General features: G+C 38.5%; 1 protein-coding gene across 6 annotated transcripts in view; it reads right to left on the reverse strand.

Annotated features, from left to right (window-relative positions):
- Positions 1-25,181, reverse strand: part of Lyst (lysosomal trafficking regulator) — a 152,838-nt gene that overhangs the window by 102,451 nt on the left and 25,206 nt on the right. For all 6 annotated transcript variants that reach the window (XM_075970201.1, XM_075970200.1, XM_075970199.1 and 3 more), the window contains 7 exons: positions 15,981-16,071; positions 11,944-14,023; positions 6,567-7,578; positions 4,758-4,919; positions 3,040-3,196; positions 2,062-2,288; positions 1,567-1,633 (listed from right to left, as the gene is read on the reverse strand). In XM_075970201.1, coding sequence (XP_075826316.1) covers positions 1,567-1,633; positions 2,062-2,288; positions 3,040-3,196; positions 4,758-4,919; positions 6,567-7,578; positions 11,944-14,023; positions 15,981-16,071 — 3,796 coding nt within the window. The remainder of the gene's footprint in view (positions 1-1,566; positions 1,634-2,061; positions 2,289-3,039; positions 3,197-4,757; positions 4,920-6,566; positions 7,579-11,943; positions 14,024-15,980; positions 16,072-25,181) is intronic.

Genomic DNA, 25,181 nt, shown 5'->3' on the forward strand with positions numbered 1-25,181 from the left:
AAAATAACAAAATTATATAAATATCACAAGCTATTTATTTTAATTATATTCTTTTTTCTACTAAAGAGTTTAGCATAAACAAAAGCAATGGTATACTAATTCATTAAAATTCTTTAAAGTAATAAGTATTTTTATCGATCATTTTATAGTGTTTCAAGTATATCTTTACATGTATGCCTCAGCCGCTCCTCACTCCAAAACAAAAAATATGAATTATTCTCTCTGCTTTAGACATGACAAAAACAATACGATGCAAAACCTAAGATGTATCTTAAAAGACCAGAGCTTAAGACTAGAAACCTGTTTAAGTAACCTGTTTCATAAAGGCAATGAGCAGACAGAAGAGTTAGCTTTCCCTTTTCCTGCCTCCTGTTTGTAGATCAGGCCTGCTTGCCTACTGCCATGTCCCCTGCCATGAGGATCATGGATTCACCCTCTGAAACTGCAAGCCCCCATTAAATGCTTTCTTCTATAAGTTGCTTTGGTCATGGTGTCATGGTGTTTTGTCACAGGAACAGAAAAGGAAATGATAAAGGGCAACTGACAAAATTGAAAACTGGATAAAATGTTGGAATAGAATTTTTTAAAACTCCCAGAATATAATACAAATGAAGAGAAGTACATGAGATAAGAGTCATGGTAGGATCGATCCAACTTTAAAGCCCAAGATTACAATTCATATGCAAAAAATAAAAAATAAAAGAGCAAAGAATATGGAGAGGAGAAAATAATTTTTAGAGATAATAAATCTTTGTGATCATGGACCAGTCTTTCCTAGGCTTCAAAGAAAGAACACAGCAACAAAAGCAAGGAAATATGACAACTGATTATATAGTACACTGGAAGAGCTCTTTGAACAAGAAAAGGACATTAGGTAACAACTTAGGAAAAACTGGATTTGCTAAAAACTGTAGGCTTAAATATGAGAAAAGAGAAATTTACATACTTTCAAGTTGCTACCCATAAGATACTTACAAATTACAATAAAGAAACCTGGTAGACCATCTTAACCTGAAATGATTAAAATTAACATTCCTAATTATAAGATACAGATATCACAAAGCCTTTGATATGGTGTCCTCTAGAGGATTCAATACTAATACTGGGTATTCCTGACAAATTAAATTCCTATGTAAATTTAATTTGGAGGAAGGAAGCATTATATAAATGCAAATTAACATTTCACATATATAAGCCTTAATCCTCCAACTATAATTTAGATTTACTGTGGCCAGAATCACATTAATTTTCATTATGAATTTCTGAAATGTCTGAGAAGGTACTGAGTAGAGAAGAGAACATCAGACAATGAAGTACAGTGTTTATACCAGGTTACAATCTCCATGAAGCTACTAAACAACTTACTTCAGGCCTTGTAATCTACATTTTTCCTCTATTCAATAAAAATACTATATTTTACTGAGTGAGTGTGAGGAACAAATAAGACAATACATTTAAAAATTTTGAAGCCAAAGAGCAATATGCTAGTGGAAGCCATAATCATTAATTCTTCATACAAAATCACAATAATTAAAAAGCTATTTCCTTACACCAGGTACAACTTACCTTGAAACTCAGAATTAGTTTGTGTTAAAATATTCAAGAACCCTCCTAGAAGAATTTTTACAGTTCCCTGAAGATTAAAAAATGAAACATAAAAAATTAAATGTTTAACTTTATAAAAGCACAATACAACTGCAACGTCATGATAAATTATTTTATAAGGGTGTGTGTGTGTAAGTGGGGAAGGGGAGAGAGAGAGAAAATGTGTTTAAATGACTGGAAAGAATACTGTTGTAGGATTAAATGCAAGCTTTAAGATCTGTTCTCAGGATATATTACTGTTTAGCTACTGACAATATTGATTTTATGCTACTTATTAGAGAAATACAATATAAGGTGATTTTAGAAAATCACTTGAAAGTCAAAACATACTGAAGGCAGAATAAAAAATAAGTAATCATCTCAAATAATTTTCAGACAAGTTGGGTTATATATATGGAAATGAATAGTTGGGGCATGAGTGTGATAAATACTGATTTAACTTAGTCCATGTTTTACCTGTTGCATGAGCAGAGAAATGTTCTTTTCCTTCTGTCTGGCAATCTTCAGAAAGTTCTCAAACACATGAGTAAGCACATCAAGTTTAGCTTTGCTAGCAGAGAGCAAATTTAACTCCAGCATGCAAATCTCAGGGTATATTATCTCTCCGTGAGTGAGGTTTTCAAGTAAGTTGTTCGGAACAGTCGATGCACTTAAACCTTCTACCTCAGTTTTTAATTCTACTCCTGAAAAAGGGAAAAAAAGAATGTTTTTATTCCCCAAACACTGAATATTTCAACCATAACTCATCACTAAGAACATTTCATGAAAACTGTGCTTCTTTTAATAAAATGCTCACAAAGCTTTTTCCTGCAACCTTAATGCTAATTAAGATTTGTATCTTGAACAATCAAGTCTGGTGAATAGCTTAATTTTGAAAGTAATTTTGATCTTCAATGAAACTGCAAATATTTTCAACAGAAATTTTCATAAGCATGTGATATAGATTTAATACCTTCTTTTGATGCAACTGGAAAAATTGGAGCATGAGTGTGATAAATACTGATTCAACTTAGTACATCTCTTACCTGCTGCATGAGCAGAGAAAAGTTCTTTTACTTAAATTTTAAAAAATTAAATAATTTTATGTTTAATTATATTTAAATAATTTCTGTTTAAATTATGTTTAAATAGTCCCAAACTTTCTGACCCCCAAATATCTAATTCACACCGTAGTCTATTTTATCTGTCCCTCTTTCTGTGGTAATGGTGGGTTTAGGCTTGCGAAGTAAGGGCTCTTTCACTGAAATTATCTTCATAGTTTTGATCCCACTGCTGAAATTACATATTCAAATGGCAGATGTGATGTGATGATCAAATAAAATGACAATACAATGCCTTTTTGAAATTGTAAGGCCACTGGGTAGGGGAACGATGAACCATTTTGCTAACTTACAATCTGACGGCAATCTAATTACAAGCTCAGAGACATTTTACCATCATCGTGGGCGTCACCGTCCTCAGGATTACTTTCACTGTCTGCTTCATAACCTTCTTCCTCACCCAGAAGTTTCAGATTACAGCACTGAGAATCCTCAATTTCTTCTGAGAAATCTCCAGGCTGGGACAACAATTCTTCCTCAGACTGATGACTCTATAAGGCCAATATGAGTCAACGGCAAGAGTTGTGACACTGACTCATTTTTCAGTAGCAGGATACTTATCACTCAAAAGTCACTTTAAGAATAATCCCAATATTTTATTTAAGAGAAAAAATCTTAGTAATTAGAAGTCACAGAAAAAAATGAAATTTCCTCTGCAATATTTCCCAAACTCTCTCAGCTACCTCAGATCAAAGGACTGTAGCAGGCAAAACCATTGGCCACACAATAGAGAATGACTGAAAACCACAGTGAGGCAGTGTTCTATTGTACAGACTTATTCCTAATAATAAGCATATTATTTTCACACACTGCAAATAGAAACAATTTCCCAAAATTTTTTAATTAAATGCTTCATAAACTAGATAACAGGCAAAGATATAACAATCTTAAAAAGAAAATAAGGATTTCACAGTGCAACCGTCTACATGGAAACATCTCAGAAATCAAGAGTTCCAGCATCAATTTCCTGTCTACTACCTGTGACAAGACATTTTTTTCCTTATAAAAACGTTACTGATACCTTCACCTTAGGATCTACTTGAGTTTATAAAAGCTCAGGGTACTTTATCATTGCAACAACAATAAACAGTAACATAAAGTAAATGTTTCAATTGGTTATAATCTGCCATTTGATTCAACAACAAATTGAAGTTCTAAGCTTTAAGGTCAATTTTTGAAGTCAATAAGCTTTAAAATTATGGAAAAGAATAACAGAATATTACGGCAAATATAATAAAATACCAAATATATTATTAGATCAAAGGTTAAAAATGAAGCTATATAAAGATGAAAGCTAACAATAGTTAACCCAAAGTAAAAGAAGCATAACAGGGAAGAGAAATGAGTTAAAATGCACATCATAAAGTTTCAGGAAAAATTTAAGTTACTTTTGAAAAATGTTAACAAAACTCAAAATCTCCTAATGCTGTCTTCTAGATGAGTATTGTTCATTTTTATGTTGAGTAATTTAAAATTAAAGTCAGAAGAGCATTCTGGAAATATTAGTTGTACTACACAGGACCAGGTAAGAGAGTTAAATATCACTATTCCTGAATCATCATCATTTCATAGATTATCTGCTGCTGCAAACCAGGCTTTTCTTTAAAACATTTCAAGAAAGAAAAAGCCATGGGCGGGAGACAGTGAGAAAACATGTTGATGCTGAGGCGTCAGTGTGGAAGTGGCTGGCACAGGGGAAGGGTGCTTCTGTACTGCTTCTGTCTAGATTTGAAATTTCCCAAAGTAAAATCTCTGAGGGGAAAAATGATTATCAATTATATGTAAGATTATCTAACCTTATTGCATTTTTGCCTTATTGGGAACAATTACCAAAAAATTTCCAGATCAGATTAACTGAAGCATACTGTATTGATGTCCTGCTTTTCTTTGAGGCAAGACAATAATGAAATACTATCCATACCAAATGATGGAGAAGGAACCAAGGAACTCACCTGATCAAATCCATGTGGCTGTGATCTAAATCACGTCTGGCCCCACCCCACATGCTCCAGTTTCCTGGGCATATTAAAAACATAACACATGGATTCATACCTTATCAGTCACAGTATCACCGGGATCCAAATCTGCTGCATGATTCCCTAGGGCCACTCGAAGCAGGGCATCAAATAAAGGTTTTGCTAATTCTGTTTCCGTCACCTTTGACTGGGAAAGGTGTTCCCTCATTTCACACAATATATTTTCCACAGACAAACTCTAAGATAAAATGAGAGACTAAGAGTATCAATAACATGCTTTAAAAAAAACAGTGACAAAATAGATTACAATAAGCATAAGAAAAATTTATTTGTAATTGATATGAAGGTAAATTGACTATAAAATTTGAGCGCTTATCCAAATATCCTACTTAATATTTAAAAACTTAAATTTTTATCTATAAATATATTGGGTTTTAAATTTCAATGTACTTTAAATTATTTGAATCATAAAAAAATTTGTTCTTTGGGAGCTAGAGAGATAGCTCAATGGTTAGGAGTCCTTAAAGAGGACCTAGGATCCATATGGTGGATCTCAGCACCCATATGGTGGCTCACAACAGCCTATAACTCCAGTTCAAGGGAATTCAATGTCCTCTCTTCTGGCATCCTCAGGCAAGAAGCACCTATCTATAGTGCGCAGACATACATACAGGCAAAATACTCATACACATAAGAAAAAAAAATAAGTCTTAAAATTTTTACAAAACCATTCTTTGAAACTTCAGAGTTGAGAGGAAGGGAAAAACTGTAGTTGGCATGTAAAATGAACAAAAAAAAATGAAATTTCAGACTTAATTATCACTAGAGTTTACTAATTCCTTATTCTTAGAGATCCTCTAAGAGTCTAAGAAGCAGTTCTAATTAAGTTTTTCTTATGCTTTCAGTTCTGCCCTTTGAATGAAGCTGTTACTGTTTGCCTAGATCTCTGTAACAGTGGGGAAAAAAAAACAAAAAAAAAGCTTGCTTTTCTTTTATGGAATTCTAAGTCTAACACGTAAAACAAGTAGGTACAGACCAGATGATGACCATACCAGAGCCATAAACAAAGGTCAGGGAATATAAGCAGAGTACCTAACAGTATCACAAAGATTGTGAACTTTGAAACTCTAAAACACAACATCCATAAATATTCATCTAAGAATTAATTCACAAACTATCCCAAGGGGCTTTTTGCAGAAAACTAAACAGTAAGCTTCTTTAGAACTGGATTATGTGAGCCATTGTATCCCTCCATATTTTGTATCCTGCTACATACAAAAAAACTTTGTAAAAAACAAAGTACGTGGCAAATGGGAGGGGGAGGGCCATGAGGCCCCTCCCTTCCCTGTGGATTTAATAGGGAGAAGAGTTTCTGAGGTCCCAGCCCGCTCAGTATCTAGAAGGAATTAACGGTTACTGGGGAAGGGGAAGACACTTTTCGCTGTGGTATAACCCACTGGCAAGGAACTCTTGCTTTGGTAAATAACTCTTTATCCAGATTCTTAGAAAAAACCCTAATAAAATGTAATGGGTTACTTATACACACACACACACACACACACACAGAGAGAGAGAGAGAGAGAGAGAGAGAGAGAGAGAGAGAGAGAGAGAGAGAGAGAGAGAGAGAGAGAGAGAATACCCAGCTGGGTAGAGGAAGAGGGTGAGTGAAAGTGGGAGGAGAAAAAAGAGAACAGGAAGGGTAAATTGATATAAATATACTGTATACATAAAACTGTTAAAATGAGTTTCAGATTTATGTATAATTAATACAAGAAAATAAAATTTAAACATGTAGCAAAATAAGTTGTCAATATTGTTATGACATGTATATAATAATACACTACACATATATGTTACATAAGCTGGACTGAGGATAAAGCATCACCTGAGGAGGTAGCTCCAAATCCATCTTCTGTTGACTGGCTCTGGAGCTATGAAGACAAATGGCCAGGAGGGACTCCAAAAGTCGTATGCTCTGGAGAGAGGTCTCATTGTCTTGATTCATAAATGCCTTTGCTTCCCCAGGAACAGCTTCAGTAACCAAAGTCTGCTCTACATTTTTGGGAAACATGTGCTGTGACTCTAAGTCATTCAAGCTGTCAGCACTCTTTTTCAGATGTTCCAGTTCTGGTGCTGCTGAAGATGACACATCTCCTTCCTTCGATGTCACTTCAGGTTGAGACATTCTAATTAACTCTTGGTTTTCATTTACACTCATTTCTCCCTGCCTTTTTCCTTGTTCCTCGTCACGACTTCTGAATAGTTTTTGGATTATCATAAATATTAATTGATGGCACACTCGGAAACCACCAAGTCTGTGAAATTGTTTCTGGAAGACTGAACTCAACATGTAGATCCAACGGCACATAGACCAAATGTCTGCTGCTTGGTGCAAACATTCAGGGGAAGGTAAGATGACGTTCTCAAGAGACAGACACGGCAGCATGTGACTTAATGGTTCACTGGCAGTACTGTCATAGCCAGAAGTATCTTCCGACTCACTGACAGAGTCCCTATCAGAATCTGCTTCTTTACTGACACATAAAAAAGCCACACAGAGAAAGAGGTTTATGGTGTTTATGTGAACATCCTGCTGAACAGTCTTCTGTTTCTTTGGATAAGCTTCTCTGAGACTGGCATAAAACTTACTGAGACTCCGAGGAGAATCTGAAGAAGCTTGCTGCTTACAGAGAGAAGGACTCACACTTAAGGAGGGTAACTCCTGCTCAATGTCTAACCCATTGGCACCTGGAACTGAAGCATCTTTCTGTTGTTCCCCTAGGCTGATAATCAGAGTTTCAAATGCTTTGAGGGAATGACTTCGAATCCCATCTAAGTAATTTAATTCAATTATTTGGTTTACTCCATTACAACTTAAAAACAAATCTCTTATTACCCTGTAAGAGATAGGAAAAATGAAATATTTTATATAACATGGTGGAACATTTGCAAATAGGTACATATGCTATGTAAACATGACACTGCTATGTGTGCTCTATAGTAACCACTGCCTACTCTGATCCACTGTCTGAACAGTTCTCTATGTGTGCTATATACTAACCACTGCCTACTCTGATCCACTGTCTGAACAGTTCTCTATGTGTGCTATATACTAACCACTGCCTACTCTGATCCACTGTCTGAACAGGTCTCTATGTGTGCTCTATACTAACCACTGCCTACTCTGATCCACTGTCTGAACAGTTCTCTATGTGTGCTATATACTAACCACTGCCTACTCTGATCCACTGTCTGAACAGTTCTCTATGTGTGCTATATACTAACCACTGCCTACTCTGATCCACTGTCTGAACAGGTCTCTATGTGTGCTCTATACTAACCACTGCCTACTCTGACTCACTGTCTGAACAGTTCTCTATGTGTGCTATATACTAACCACTGCCTACTCTGACCCACTGTCTGAACAGGTCTCTATGTGTGCTATATACTAACCACTGCCTACTCTGACCCACTGTCTGAACAGGTCTCTATGTGTGCTATATACTAACCACTGCCTACTCTGACTCACTGTCTGAACAGGTCTCTATGTGTGCTATATACTAACCACTGCCTACTCTGATCCACTGTCTGAACAGGTCTCTATGTGTGCTCTATACTAACCACTGCCTACTCTGATCCACTGTCTGAACAGTTCTCTATGTGTGCTCTATACTAACCACTGCCTACTCTGACCCACTGTCTGAACAGGTCTCTATGTGTGCTATATACTAACCACTGCCTACTCTGATCCACTGTCTGAACAGGTCTCTATGTGTGCTATATACTAACCACTGTCTACTCTGACTCACTGTCTGAACAGTTCTCTATGTGTGCTCTATACTAACCACTGCCTACTCTGATCCACTGTCTGAACAGTTCTCTATGTGTGCTCTATACTAACCACTGCCTACTCTGACCCACTGTCTGAACAGTTCTCTATGTGTGCTATATACTAACCACTGCCTACTCTGACCCACTGTCTGAACAGGTCTCTATGTGTGCTATATACTAACCACTGCCTACTCTGACTCACTGTCTGAACAGTTCTCTATGTGTGCTCTATACTAACCACTGCCTACTCTGATCCACTGTCTGAACAGTTCTCTATGTGTGCTCTATACTAACCACTGCCTACTCTGACCCACTGTCTGAACAGGTCTCTATGTGTGCTATATACTAACCACTGCCTACTCTGACTCACTGTCTGAACAGTACTCTATGTGTGCTCTATACTAACCACTGCCTACTCTGACCCACTGTCTGAACAGGTCTCTATGTGTGCTCTATACTAACCACTGCCTACTCTGACCCACTGTCTGAACAGGTCTCTATGTGTGCTATATACTAACCACTGCCTACTCTGACCCACTGTCTGAACAGGTCTCTATGTGTGCTATATACTAACCACTGCCTACTCTGACTCACTGTCTGAACAGGTCTCTATGTGTGCTCTATACTAACCACTGCCTACTCTGACCCACTGTCTGAACAGGTCTCTATGTGTGCTATATACTAACCACTGCCTACTCTGACCCACTGTCTGAACAGGTCTCTATGTGTGCTATATACTAACCACTGCCTACTCTGACTCACTGTCTGAACAGTTCTCTATGTGTGCTCTATACTAACCACTGCCTACTCTGATCCACTGTCTGAACAGTTCTCTATGTGTGCTCTATACTAACCACTGCCTACTCTGACTCACTGTCTGAACAGGTCTCTATGTGTGCTATATACTAACCACTGCCTACTCTGACCCACTGTCTGAACAGGTCTCTATGTGTGCTATATACTAACCACTGTCTACTCTGACTCACTGTCTGAACAGTACTCTATGTGTGCTCTATACTAACCACTGCCTACTCTGATCCACTGTCTGAACAGTTCTCTATGTGTGCTATATACTAACCACTGCCTACTCTGACCCACTGTCTGAACAGGTCTCTATGTGTGCTATATACTAACCACTGCCTACTCTGACTCACTGTCTGAACAGGTCTCTATGTGTGCTCTATACTAACCACTGCCTACTCTGACCCACTGTCTGAACAGGTCTCTATGTGTGCTCTATACTAACCACTGCCTACTCTGACCCACTGTCTGAACAGTACTCTATGTGTGCTCTATACTAACCACTGCCTACTCTGACTCACTGTCTGAACAGGTCTCTATGTGTGCTATATACTAACCACTGCCTACTCTGACTCACTGTCTGAACAGTTCTCTATGTGTGCTATATACTAACCACTGCCTGCTCTGACCCACTGTCTGAACAGTTCTCTATGTGTGCTCTATAGTAACCACTGCCTACTCTGATCCACTGTCTGAACAGGTCTCTATGTGTGCTCTATACTAACCACTGCCTACTCTGATCCACTGTCTGAACAGGTCTCTATGTGTGCTCTATACTAACCACTGCCTACTCTGACCCACTGTCTGAACAGTACTCTATGTGTGCTCTATACTAACCACTGCCTACTCTGACCCACTGTCTGAACAGGTCTCTATGTGTGCTCTATACTAACCACTGCCTGCTCTGACCCACTGTCTGAACAGGTCTCTATGTGTGCTATATACTAACCACTGCCTACTCTGACTCACTGTCTGAACAGTTCTCTATGTGTGCTCTATACTAACCACTGCCTACTCTGATCCACTGTCTGAACAGTTCTCTATGTGTGCTATATACTAACCACTGCCTACTCTGATCCACTGTCTGAACAGGTCTCTATGTGTGCTCTATACTAACCACTGCCTACTCTGACTCACTGTCTGAACAGTACTCTATGTGTGCTCTATACTAACCACTGCCTACTCTGATCCACAGTCTGAACAGGTCTCTATGTGTGCTCTATACTAACCACTGCCTACTCTGATTCACTGAACAGTTCTAAGATACTGATTAAGATCTCAAGTTATTTTCTAATTGCACTTACATGTTTATATATAGCTCTAGCTATATTTAAAAAGAAATGTTTATATATAGAACACATTAAAATAAGTAACTCAAGAAAGAATTTTTTCTTCAAATAGTAAATTTCATAGAAATTCTAAATATCATACCACCCCTGATGTGGATACAGGAGAGCAGGCATACATTTGTTCACTTGCTCACTTGGTTGTCTGTTTAACACTCTGCTCAGACTTTCCATCTGTTTTATACTACACTCTAGGAAAAGAAAGAACCAAACTACAGAGCTGAAAATCTTAGGAAGATATTCTCTCAACTTGAAGGTTTAGTACCATGTGAGTTTCCTTATAGTTCTCTTCTAATTTGTTGAGTTGATCAAAGTCAACAGCACAGATATAAAAGATGAATATAGCTTAGCTTGGTAGAATCCATGTCAGGTTTTTTGTTGTTGTTGTTGTTTTGTTTTGTTTTTTGAGACAGGGTTTCTCTGTAGCTTTGGAGCCTGTCCTGGAACTAGTTCTTGTAGACCAGGTTGTCCTTGAACTCACAAAGATCCGCCTGCCTCTGCCTCCTAAGTGCTGGGATTAAAGGCATGCGCCACTGCCCAGCTCCGTGTCAGTTTTAAGGTAGTCATATTACATATGCATTAATTTAAATGGCCAATCTGTCCATTAAGCTTTACTTACACAGTCATTGTAAAGTATCCCATACTTAACAATCTCATGAATTTGAAAATTTCACTGATAGAAGACAACTTAAACTTTCTTTTTGCCTATCTGTGTTTTCAACTTTGAGTAATAAACGCAACTATGATATTTAAGAAATGATCTCCTTAATGCCACTGACTCGAGAACTAAATATTTCACATATGTATAAATTATACACTGTTGTAAATACATTAAAATTATTATTTTATATTTTACTCATAAAATAGGCATTGTCTTGTCCTAACATGATCTTTATAAACATCTTAATGGTTTATAACATTCTATCTACATAGTAAAACAAAAAAATTAATCTTAACTGACTTTGTTCTGACATCTTCATTCCACACACTTCTTCCCTCAGAAATATATTAAAAACTTTTCCCTTTTTTTTCCATTGAAAAGCCAAATATCAACGTCTCTAGTCTCTCTTCCTTAACTATCCCCAGAAAAGTAAATTTTAAAAAGTTTAAAACATGACATGGGAAGAGTGCTTTCTTTGTGGACAAACTAAATCCTTGAAAGCAATATAGTGACTATGATTATACTGTGGTTGAGGTCCTGGAGACATCGAGGTTAGAAATTTAAACACACACAGACTTTATCTCATATTCAAAGCATTCATCCAACTGTAAAAATGCACAAACCTGGATTTAAGTAGAATAGGCAGAGTTTTTAGATAGATCTGAAGCACTTCCTGAGACAAACACTGTTTCAGTTGGCTACACATATGAGTCTGAACAGAAGTAATGCTTAGTTGTTGGTAATGGTGTACTAATTCAACTCCTCTTTGGAGCACAGGATTAAAAATATAATTATACAATTTCCACTGAACAACTACATTGCCTTTCTGGATCAAATTGCAAATGTGATTTGCAATCTGTATGTTATGCAATCTGTCTTCTTGAAAGACAAAGTTCTGATAAGCTTCCAATGCATCCCATTTCCACAATAAGTCTTCAGACCCACTGCTGGGCAGGATCCCTTGAAATCTGTATGAAGGACTGGGCAAGCCAGAGGAAGGGCCAGCACCACACAAGGTGCCTTGCAGTGTCTCTTCTAACTTAGCCAGTTGGTCAGAATCCACAGTACAGATGTTACAAGCTGCTTTTTTAATTCTCTGTGAAATCTCTGCTCCTCCTAACTGATCCAGAAGAAGTTTGTTAAGGACATTCAGTATGTGTTGCTGAAAATTCTTCAGTGCTGGCAACTTAAAAGCATGCAGTAAAGGGATAATCACAGACTTAGGATCCATACAACAACAGATTCCGACACTGTGTACACCTGATAGGATCTGGACACAGGTGGTGCTCAGGGAAACCTGCTGCAGCAAGCGTAAGCACTGGTGAGCGCACACTGCAATGCAGCAGCACCGCTCGGGATACTGCACATCTCCCTCTGCAGTCTCTTCGAAGGGGCTTTTAGAAAGCTGGTTTTTAAAAGCTGAAACGAGGAGACCTGAGAGATCACGGTGGTGCTGCATGAAATGGGAATACTCACAGCGCCGGTGCCGTTTCCTCGTGCACATGGAATGATGAAGTTGCTCTGATTTTACCTTTTTGACAGTACTTATTATTTTCATTACACTGTTGATCAAGGTTTTCAAATGTTCGGCAGCCCCTGAGGGAACACCGTCCCTTGAAAGCAGCCATTCCATCTGAAGAACTGCTGTTTCAAACAGATTAAATCCTTGGTGCTGAATAAATTCTTGAACTAAATCCATGGCTTGACTGAAGTAAAAGGGATTTGAAGCTGCACTCTGAAGACAAGAGATAAGGAGCTGTAGAACTCCTTCCAGAAGCTCGGGGAGAAGAAGGGCTCTATGACGATACTTGGAAAATATAAAGCCCTCCTGGACCTCCTGTAGTGTTTTCTTTTGTCTTGGTGAGAAAGGGTCAGGCTGCTTTTCCAAGCAAGCTCTAATTTTTAAAGCTGCCCTAAGCAATTCAGTCAAGTTTTTTCTAAGACTTTCTGGCATTGCCTCTGCTGTGCTAACATCTACTGACAGAAGATGCAGCACAGTTCGAAAGAGCATCCGTTGAACCAGAGCCACTGGCTCTTCAGTCCAACCTGTAGAAACCACTTGTCTCTCCAAAGTGTCACTCTGGTTACAGCAGTCCCCAAAGCCTGCTAGAAACTCAGTCAGCGTGGGTACTACACTGGCTGCTAGGGAAGAATTATGATTCAAAGCAATGTCAAACTTACAGACTTTCTCCAGTAGCGATAACAGAACATGACATAAGTCAAAGGGAGAGTTATTCATGTTACTGAGAATAGACAAGGCAGCTGGCTCACTTAATATGTCGCCATTTGAATCCTGTCTCGGGATGATTTCTCTGGAGTTTTCCAAAGTCATGGTGTCAGAAAGGACCTGTTCTTTGGTTGCAGAGGGGTCAAGTGTGGCGAGGAGGTGGTCTTCCTTAGGAGACTGCGTCCGGATCCGGGGTAGCACACGGGACCTCCTGTGCTTACTCACAACTGCACTTGTCTCATCTGAGTTGCCGTCAGAGTCCGAGCTGGAGAGCTGTGTCTTTCTCGCATCTCTTACAGAGTAGCGGTGGGTACTTTTACGCTGTCGTCTGCCTTTTTGAAAAAGGTTTACTTTTGCAGAGATTGAACCAGGCGGAGCACGTCCTTCTAAATATAATTTTCCCTGAGTTGATTTTTGCAAACTTGAGTTCTTTTCTTTGGTCAGGATTATATCAGATGACAACGGCAAGTTAAAATCTAATAAAATCAAGAAATACACTTAGAATATGTCAGTACCCAACAGGTGTGGCTACAAAGCCTGACCAAGGGAGGATTTTCTTTTGTTTTGGACATTAAGATGGCCCATAGAGGTGATTCACTCCACCCTGACCAAAGATCAGAGAATTTAAGCATACTCCTGCTTGTTCATTTAAAATAAGAAGTTTGGCATATGGAGTGACTGCCTACAGGATATTTGGTCTAGGGAATGTTCACTGTATATCCTGCCCAAGACATCAAATGTTTTACTCAGGAAATAATGGCTTGATGTCTCAAGTATTGAAGTAACTGTTCTGATTGTCTTTTGTGTCATGTTAAAGCAGTCTTTTGCCTTCTTTCCCCCCTTTTGTATTGGAGAATAAAAGTGTATGAAAAAAAAAGAATATGTCAGTACCCGTTAAACTCAACATGTGTGGGCAATGACTCTTACAACCCACATTATGAGTCTGGCCTGGTATAATTTTCCTGCAAGTCTGCTTTCCCTAGTTACATCTCTGGGTCACTTCCGCCCACACTTATCCTTCCTACTCTCTATACCAGGTGGTAATAGCTCAAGAGATACAACTTGATTTTGAGGACAGCAAAGAGAAAAACTAGAAAATTGGACATGAGTTGAACCTACTGCATTCTAATTTCTAAATATGAGCTTGAACTATCCAGCTGCTGTGCTCACCACTTACAAACCTTTAGTGATGCTGTAATTAAGACATAGTGTTAGTCTGTAGCTTCTCAGAACTTCAATATTCACCCAAATGAACTCAAAAATCATATAGTATATATCAAGTATTCATCAAGACTATGGTTAAAAGAGTTGTCCAAGCAAAGTATTTCTCTAGGGCCTTGTTCTCTGAACTAGCCAAATGTAGACAGATCAGCAGTCCATCCTAAGTCCCCAGAGCTTGGGGCAGCATTCAATGGCCATTTCTTAGGGAAAGGATCTAATTAAATGAATCTTTCTCTTTGTAGCAATATGTGCTAAAATGCACAGAAAACAGAGTTGTAATTTAGGAGGACTAAATAAAAACCCATTAGTAGAATTTTGCACTTTACCTAGGAGAAGGAAAATAAAGCAGATGAGAACAAATGTTAAAAGAGACCAATTGCACAGAAATATAAAACGCCATCAATGAAGGCAATTTCCCTAAAATGGCAGTAATCAACTCTTAAGTGGTTAACAAACTTCTAATTCTGCAAACTCAAAAAAAGAGTAGTTAATGAATCAATAAATAATCAAGGAAATAATATTAGAAGTCTTTAAATATTTTCCTTAAAAGAGTTTTATGTCAAATATGTATTAAAATATAAACACAGCATTAAAATATAATACAGGAAGACTATTTTTAACCCAGGAGATTCATAAAGTATTCCAGAAATGATCCAGGGGAAAACCAGTTTATCCTTCCACTAAAATTTAATGTACTTATAAATGCATAATTTTCAAAATAAGAAATTAAAATGTATTGATCTCATGTCATAATTCTACTTAGCCTAGAAACAAACTATGACTTCCAATTTATCCCTCAAAAGCAAAATTAGAAAAACTGAACTAAAGCAAATATTGCAGAAGTCACTTTTAGAGTACTGGTGATAGCCGTCCTTAAGCAATGGCTTTAATTCCTTTCTTCAAACTCTTCACCACCCATTTTCCTAACGCTATGGCATATCTAGCAACTCCATTAAGTAAGTATTCTGCTTCTTCGGGTATTTGTAATTGCCATTTATGGACGTCTCTCAGAAGCACCATGGACTTTTATATTACTGGAAGAAGAAAAATTGTGCTTTCCTAATGAATTTTTCATAATAGGTATATAATAAATCACCACAATATCTACTACTCTGAAACTGCATTAACCCATCAGGAAGAGGTAGCTTTGCAAATAAACTTCTTTTCCCAAAGGGATATGACAATGCAAGCAATCTGTGAAGAGGGACATACCTGTTGCTTGCTGTTCCTGGACAGGTATCTTCCACACCAAGGGAAGGAGTGACAGAAGAAGTGTCAGGAGTTCTTCTCTACAAGTCAGGGCCTGTGTCAGAAGCAACAGAGTCTTTCATGTTCTAAGGGCCCAAGACACATTCACTCCTATTTATCTTGTATTCAACCGAACCAGAAACAATTTTTATCCTTAAAAACAATTACATTTGAAAAACTGAAGATCAAATCATCCTATTTTAAGTCCAAGTCAAACTGTGGATACTTTTGAATTTATAAGATTTCCAACCACAGAAGAATGTAAGATTGTGTGACGGTATTTAGCACATTCTTGCTAACATTCCCACGAAGAGCTATTACTGCTATCATGCACATTGCAAGAATTCATCACCTATGAAAAAACAGACTTGTTAAGTAAAAATAAAAAACTAAAGCCTTTAAGTTAGTAAACTAACAAGGTTACTAGGAAAAAAGTAAGTCTTCGTGTAGTTAAATGTAAAACTTAGAAGACAATTTTAAAAAGAGAAAGCAACAATAATAACACATATAAAAAATTTATCAGTGAAGATAATTAAGTATACTGACTGAACACTCTATTCAAGTATTCTATTATATTATTCTTTCTGAAGTAGACAGTCCATGTTGGTCCCTTTAATTGATCCATAAAATACATACACACAAACAGAACAACAGAAGGCATGTAGTATCAGTAAGTTTCCCAGTAGGAAACAGAACCCTAGTATGGAAATAGTATTCAGAAAAAAAATAATCATCTGAAATGTTGAAGTAGGATTGCAACAAGACAGCTACTCCTGGGATACCTGGGACATGTGGTTGAGTATTTAATGAACAGTTAATCCAGGAGTTATTCCTTCTCACAACAATCTTTGAGGAGGGGATCAAGATGACATAAATAAATTTGCTGGGCAGAACTGTGGTAAATGGGAACAGCCAATGTTAGCAGCAAGATCACATGGCCCATATATGAGATGATGACTAAGTAACTTGACAACAAATAAACACAGAGACATATGAGAAACCATATGGTAGAACTGAACTGACTCACAGTTCATTTTCAATGATGCACAAGAAGAAAAAGACTCCTCACAGGTCTCTCGTTTAAGTAACGAGGTAGCTAATAATATTTCCACAAAGAGAGAAAAATCTGAGGGGTAATAGGTTAGAGTAAAGACAGACTGCCCTAATTTTTTAAAATTATATTTAGTGTGCACGTGCTGTTAGGCTGAGCAGTGAATACCTTTACCTGATGAGACATTTCATTAACCCAGATTCAATTTTTAGGCATATGCAATTTGAGATGCTGGGAAGATGTCTAAATGAAGACAACTTTTAATAGACAGATAATATATAGACTGAGAACTTAAGATATAAAAGTCATCTGGGTGGATACCTAGGACATGTAAGGTTTTCCAGAGAGCAAGCAGAATAATGAGAGAGAACTGATAACACTGGTATTCAGAGCTCCAAAAGTCTTTAAGGTGGGCAGTGCTGAAGTAAGTCTGTTGAGCAGATTGACAGACAATTGCAGAGAGAGGCAGAACCAGAGAAACCACAGACGAGAACAGTGAAAGAAAAGGCATTAAACAGGATGAAAGCCGTCATTTCTGAACTATATAAAATGATGGCTGAAAAGCCTTTAGCAACTGAAAGGTGCTGGTAACATTCACAATCACAGCTTTAGTGGAGTGATAATGGAATGAACAGAAAGTCCCTGTTACAGCAGGCTGAAGAGTCAAAGGAATTAAAGATTCCCAGTCTCAAATAAAGTAAAAACTTGTTAGCTCATTAATCTTTTGAGTCCTCCTAATGTGAGTCTTTAGTGAATTCTAATGGAACAGGCACACTGTCCTGGTAAGTGAGTCCTTGCTCTACAGCAGTACACTGACAAATCTCACCATTATATGAACAGACATTCCTGCCTTCACATGATCTGGAAAATCCCTAATACCATCCTACCATGTAAGGCCTAGCTCCAGCAATATCTGTTCTGTGAGGCTCACTACCCACTTCTTCCTGAGACAACTTCTCTAACCCCTCAGGATTTTAATGCCTGTTGTCCCCAGTTTACTATGCAGACTTATAGACAAGCTCTTGAAAGGATGAGATGAGAGCAAGTACAGATCTTTGGGGTTTGACCCTGCTATGCTAAAACAGCAGTCCTAGGTGGGGAGGAGGAATACATTGGCAGCTTAATGCAACAACTCTTCACTTAATACTCAATTGCTCTAACACAACTCGTTATCGAGGAAGCGCTCCCTAACAATAACAACAACAATTTTGTTGTTGTATGTGTTTGCATGTGTGCACGTCATAATGTATGTGTGCATGTTTCTCTCCTTCCACCCCAGAACATGAGTTCTAGGGGTCAAACCCAGCACATTAGGCTTCTATAGCAATCACCTTTACCCACTGAGCCATCTCAGTGGCCCTGATTCTATTACTATTTATTTATTTATTTATTTATTTATTTATTTATTTATTTATAGTTTTTCAAGGCAGGGTTTATCTGTGTAACAACCCTAGCTGTCCTAGAACTAGCTCTGAAGACCAGGATAGCCTCAAATTCACAGAGGTATGCCTGTCTCTGCCACCTGAGTGCTGGATTGAAGGTTGTGCCACCACCACCCAGCTCTATTACTTTTAAAGTACCATATATTCCTATTTTTTTAATCCTTTCTGGTTTTCAGAGAAACTTCACATGTAATTCTGTCTTTGAGACCCATAAATAATTTTTTTATTTGTAGGCACCCTGGAAAAGTAGGGCTTAGTTATTTCAAATTAATCCCCCTAGTTTTATCTCCCCAAATCCAAAGTATGCATAATAGTTACAGTACCTAGAAATGAGGTTGTTCCCTCATGTCAGATCCACACACACCACATCAAGCAATACAGGCCATGTACAGAACCATTCTCTGGTTTTCTAATGACCTGACATTTAGAAATGAAACTATATCGTACCTTCCCTTGATACTTATTGTTTTGTCTTCATTTCTAAAAGAGAAAAAGGCTAGATCATGCCTTTTAATTTTCCCCTACAAGCCAGGCAATGGTGGTGCACACCTTTAATCCCAGCACTAGGGAGGCAGAGGCAGGCGGATTTCTGGGAGTTCGAGACCAGCCTGGTCTACAGAGCTAGTTCCAAGACAGGCTCCAAAGCCACAGAGAAACCCTGTCTCAAAAAAAAAAAAATTCCCCTACAATAATAAATAATGAAATCATTCTCACTGAAGTGTCACTTTCTCAGCTCAGTTCAAGAAACACATTACAAGTGCTTGGCAAATACCAGGGACAGTTCTTTTTATGCTACGCATCCAGGAGTGGTAGTGACTGGAGGAAAAGGAAAAACTAGTGAGTCAGGGAAAGGCTGAGATCCCAGCCCAGACACATTTCTAGGAGGCTCAAAGGTAGGCATCAGTGGGGACCTGGACATGGAATGTTTGACATATCAAGGAACATGGACTATAACTAGAAAGTAATTCAGAGTTACTGAAGTTACCAATGGTATTACAAATGAATGTCTTTGCATACTAACTAAATTTAATTTTACAAATGTAAAAACATACTATGATACCAGCATGTGAACACACTGCTAGTCTTCATTTCTTCTCTAAGAATTTATTCTATTGTATGGTATGATACATCTAAAAAAGTTTCTTCATTGGGTCTATCTAATCTTTTTTCCATGCCAACTGAATAGATACAGAGCTAAAGAAAACATGTAAGTCTGTACTGTTTTTTTAAGCTTTGCTAAAAAGATTTCCTATTGATTGTTTTTATTTCTGTACACATCGCTTTGAGTATAGTATTTTTTTTGAGACAGTGTTTCACTGCAGCTATTGAGCCTGTCCTGGAACTAGCTCTTATAGATCAGGCTGGCCTCAAACTCACAGATATCTGCCTGCCTCTGCCTCCCAAGTGCTGGGATTAAAGGCATGCACCACCACTGCCTGGCTTTCACATCACTTTGAAAAACAGTACTTTTACTTCTCCATTTATATATCATTATGTTTTGTTTGCTATTTGCTTTATACAGGGCTTTACTATGGCGGCCCAGACTGGTTTCAAACTCACTATGTAGCACAGATAACCTTGAACTCACAGTGATCCTTCTATATTTGTATTCCATGTGCTAGAATTATAGGTATGTGCTATCACCCTCAAAACTGTCATTACACTTTAAAATTCCACTTAACTAATGCATTTCTTTAAAAGCAAGGTATTGCCAGGCATAAATACACATGCCTTTAATGCCAAGACTTGGAAAGCAGAGGCAGGAGAATCTCTGAATTCAAGGCCAGCCTAGACTATATAGCAAGTTCCAGGACAGCTAGGACTAACTACATAGAGACACCTGTCTCAAAAGAAAAAAAAAAACCTCAGTAAGAGTACAGAAAAGTCTGTCTCAAAATCAGTTTTATATATAATGGCTTTAGTAATATAGAGGTAATTCCACTAAGATTCATATGAAACCCACATTCCAAAGAAAGTTATACTTTTAAGAAAACTATGAGAGGAGAGAGAAAAGAGTAAAGGAATATGGGGGAATATATTCAACATACAATATACTTGTATGAAAAAAATTTTAGAGGATGGAAATACTACCAGCTTCACCTAAAAGTGTGAAGGAAGGCAAAAAATGAAGAAGTCTCTGTTCCCCAACCCTAGTTAAAAAAAAAATCAATCTGTTCTTAGTGCATGAAGCCAAGAGTCCTGGAGACCAAGAATTAATGAACTACTCATGTACAATAAAAATATTTCACGCCCTCAGAATGCGTGGAAACCTACAAACCCAATCAGGCCCTACCTTGTGTGTGTGTGTGTGTGTGTGTGTGTGTGAAAGAGAGAGAGAGAGAGAGAGAGAGAGAGAGAGAGAGAGAGAGAGAGAGGGAGAGGGAGAGGGAGAGGGAGAGGGAGAGGGAGAGGGAGAGGGAGAGGGAGAGGGAGAGGGAGAGGGAGAGGGAGAGGGAGGAGTGTGTGTGGGTAACAGAAACTTAAATTTGTCATCAGTAACCATTAAAAAGAAGCTCTCTAGCGGGGGGGGGGGGGGCGCACGCCTTTAATCCCAGCACTCGGGAGGCAGAGGCAGGCGGATCTCTGTGAGTTCAAGGCCAGCCTGGTCTACAAGAGCTAGTTCCAGGACAGGAACCTAAAGCTACGGAGAAACCTTGTCTCGAAAAATCAAAAAAAAAAAAAAAGAAGAAGAAGAAGAAGAAGAAGAAGAAGAAGAAGAAGAAGAAGAAGAAGAAGAAGAAGAAGAAGAAGCTCTCTGGGCCGGGCGATGGTGGCGCACGCCTTTAATCCCAGCACTCAGGAGGCAGAGGCAGGTGGATCTCTGTGAGTTCGAGACCAGCCTGGTCTATAAGAGCTAGTTTCAGGACAGGTACCAAAAACTACAAGAAAAACCCTGTCTTGAAAAATCTAAAAAAAAAAAAAAAAATTGAAAAACTCATATGACCTTATTTCTGAATTTACTTTTTAAGAAAACATTTATTTATTTACTGATTGATTGATTTACTGAATTTATTTGGGGGGGTGATACTTGTGCTATGATGTATGTGTGGAGATCAGAGGATACCTTGCAGGAGCCAGTTCTCTTCTTCCACCATGTGTGTTCTAAGGATTAAATTCAGGCCATTAGGCTCAGGCTTGGTGGCAAGGGCCTTGACCCACAAAGCCATCTTGCTGGCCCTCTAGATTTACTTTTATTTAAAAACCATAGTAATCAAGTCAGTGCAGTGTTGGTGAAAGAACAAATAACAGACTGGTGTACAGAACAGAAAGTCCAGATAGAAACCACTAAGTATACAGTTAATTTGGAAAGGATTGACACTTCTGTGTTCTCCCAACCTATGAACAAAGTATAAATCGGTTTATTTGGGTATTCTCTGCAGTGTTATGCTTTCAATAACATCACCAGTGTTTTCATTTAGGAAAGAAGAGGCTCTGGAAAAAAAATGATGCCATAACATTTGGTATGTGCAAAAGAGAAGAATAAGAACCATAATGCCTACCTCATACTCTATGCAAATAGTAATTTTAACTGGATCACAGATCTAAGGTTAAAAACAAGACTAACAGGTTAGGAAGGCCGAGAATATGGCTCACTTATCTTGTACTCATGAGACTCTGGCTTCGATTCCCAACACTACAACAAAATTAAATAAAAACATGAATAAAAATAGCTTTAAAAGTAGAATATCTTAGAACTTTAGGGTTGCAAGACACAATTTTTTAGAACAGAAAATACCACTGTAAAAGAGAAAACTCTATTTTTCTGAAGACACTGTTAAGGATGGTGGTATAGGTGTTTGCTTAACATTCAAGAGGCCTTGAGTTTGATCCCTAACATTTAAAAACAACAAGAAAACACTTAAGAAATGAAAAGGTAGACGTCCAGTTATGCCAGCACCATTTGTTGAAGATGCTTTCTTTCATCCATTGTATACTTTTGCCTCCTTTATAAAAAATGAGGTGTTCATAGGTTTGTGGGTTAAAATTCGGGTCTTCTATACGATTCCATTGGTCAACTTCTCTGTTTTTATGCCAGTACCACACTGTTTTCATCACTGTAGCTCTGTAATAGAGTTTGAAGTCAGGGATGGTAATGCCTCCAGACAATCCTTTATTGTATAGGATTGTTTTGGCTATCCTGGGTTTTTTTGTTTTTCCATATAAAGTTGATTATTGTCCTCTCAAGATCTGTGAAGAATTTTGATGGGACCTTGATGGGGATTGCATTGAATCTATAAATTGCCTTTGGTAGAATTGATATTTTTACTATGTTGATCCTCCCAATCCAAGAGCAAGGGAGGTCCTTCCATTTTCTGGTATACTCCTCAGTTTCTTTCTTCAATGCCTTAAAGTTCTTGTCAAATAGATCTTTCACTTCCTTGGTCAGAGTTACCCCAAGATATTTTATGCTGTTTGTGGCTATCGTGAAAGGTGAAGCTTCTCTGATTTCCCTCTCTGCTTCCATATCCTTTATAAGAGGGCGACTGATTTTTTGGAGTTGATCTTGTATCCTGCCACATTACTAAAGCTGTTTATCAGCTGTAAAAGTTCTTTGGTGGAGTTTTGGGGGTCACTTATGTACACTATCATATCATCTGCAAATAACGAAAGTTTCACTTCTTCCTTTCCAATTCGAATCCCCTTGATCCCCTTATGTTGTCTTATTGCTATTGCTAGAACTTCAAGCACTATATTGAAGAGGTATGGCGAGAGTGGACAGCCTTGCCATGTTCCTGAGTTTAATAGGATGGCTTTGAGTTTCTCTCCATTTAATTTGATGTTAGCTGTCGGATTGCTGTATATAGCTTTTATTATATTTAGGTATGACCCTTGTATCCCTAATCTCTCCAATACTTTTATCATAAAGGGATGTTGAATTTTGTCAAATGCTTTTTCAGCGTCTAATGAGATAGACCCATATCTATCACCATGCACAAAACTCAAGTCCAAATGGATTAAAGACCTCACTATCAGTCAGAACACATTGAACCTGATAGAAGAGAAAGTGGGAAGTACCCTACATCAGATGGGCACAGGAGATCGCTTCCTATGTGTAACCCCAACAGCTCAGACATTAAGGGCAACATTGAATAAATGGGACCTACTAAAACTGAGAAGCTTCTGTAAAGCAAAGGACACTGTCACCAAGACAAAAAGGCAACCTACTTACTGGGAGAAGATCTTCACCAACCCCACAACAGACAAAGGTCTGATCTCCAAAATATATAGAGAACTTAGGAAACTAGACTTTAAAATGCTAATTAACCCAATTAAAAAATGGGGCACTGATCTGAACAGAGAATTCTCAGCAGAGGAAGTTCAAATGGCCAAAAGACACTTAAGGTCATGCTCAACCTCCTTAGCAATCAGGGAAATGCAAATCAAAACAACTTTGAGATATCATCTTACACCTGTCAGAATGGCTAAAATAAAAATCTCCAATGATAGCCTTTGCTGGAGAGGCTGTGGAGGAAGGGGTACCCTCATCCATTGCTGGTGGGAATACAATCTTGTGCAACCACTTTGGAAATCAGTGTTTCGGTTTCTCAGGAAATTTGGGATCAACCTACCCCTGGACCCAGCAATACCACTCCTGGGAATATATCCAAGAGATGCCCTATCATATGACAAGAGCATTTGTTCAATTATGTTCATAGCAGTATTATTTGTAATAGCCAGAACCTGGAAACAACCTAGATGCCCTTCAATGGAAGAATGGATGAAGAAAGTGTGGAATATCTACACATTAGAGTACTATGCTGCGGTAAAAAACAATGACTTCTCGAATTTTGCATGCAAATGGATGGAAATAGAAAACACTATCCTGAGTGAGGTAACCCAGACCCAAAAAGATGAATATGGGATGTACTCACTCATAATTGGTTTCTAGCCATAAATAAGGGACACGGAGCCTACAATTAGTGATCCTAAGAAGCTAAGTAAGAAGGTGAACCAAAGGAAAAACATATAGTTATCCTCTTGGCTATGGGAAGTAGACAAAGTTGCCGGGGAGAACATTGAGATCTTGGGGGTGGGGTGGGATGGGGGTAAGGGGAGATGGGGAGAGAAAAGGGAGAAGGGGAGGAAGGTGGGAACTTGAGGAAAAAGGAGGATTGGGATAAAGGAAGGTTGGATAGGGGAGCACAGAAGCACAATTCTTAGTTAAGGGAGCCACCTTAGGGTTGGCAAGAGATTTGAACCTAGAGTGGCTCCCAGGTGCCCAAGCCGAGGTCCCCAGTTAATTCCTTGGGCAGCTGGGGATAGGGAACCTGAAATGACCCTATCCTATAGCAATACTGACGAATATCTTGCATATCATCATAGAACCTTCATCTGGTGATGGATGGAGATAGAGACAGAGACCCACACTGGAGCACTGGACTGAGCTCCCAAGGTCCCAATGAGGAGCAGAAGGAGGGAGGACAAGAGCAAAGAAGTCGGGACCACGAGGGGCGCACCCACCCACTGAGACAGTGGAGCTGATCTATTGGGAGCTCACCAAGGCCAGCTGGACTGTGACTGAAAAAGCATGGGATAAAACTGGACACTCTGAACATGGTGAACAATGAGAGCTGATGAGACGCCAAGGACAATGGCAAGGGGTTTTGATCCTACGTAATGTGCTGGCTTTGTGGGAGCCTAGCCAGTTTGGATGTTCACCTTCCTAGATAT

This window comes from Microtus pennsylvanicus, chromosome 4 (genome assembly GCF_037038515.1).
Source record: "Microtus pennsylvanicus isolate mMicPen1 chromosome 4, mMicPen1.hap1, whole genome shotgun sequence".
Classification (NCBI taxonomy): domain Eukaryota; kingdom Metazoa; phylum Chordata; class Mammalia; order Rodentia; family Cricetidae; genus Microtus; species Microtus pennsylvanicus.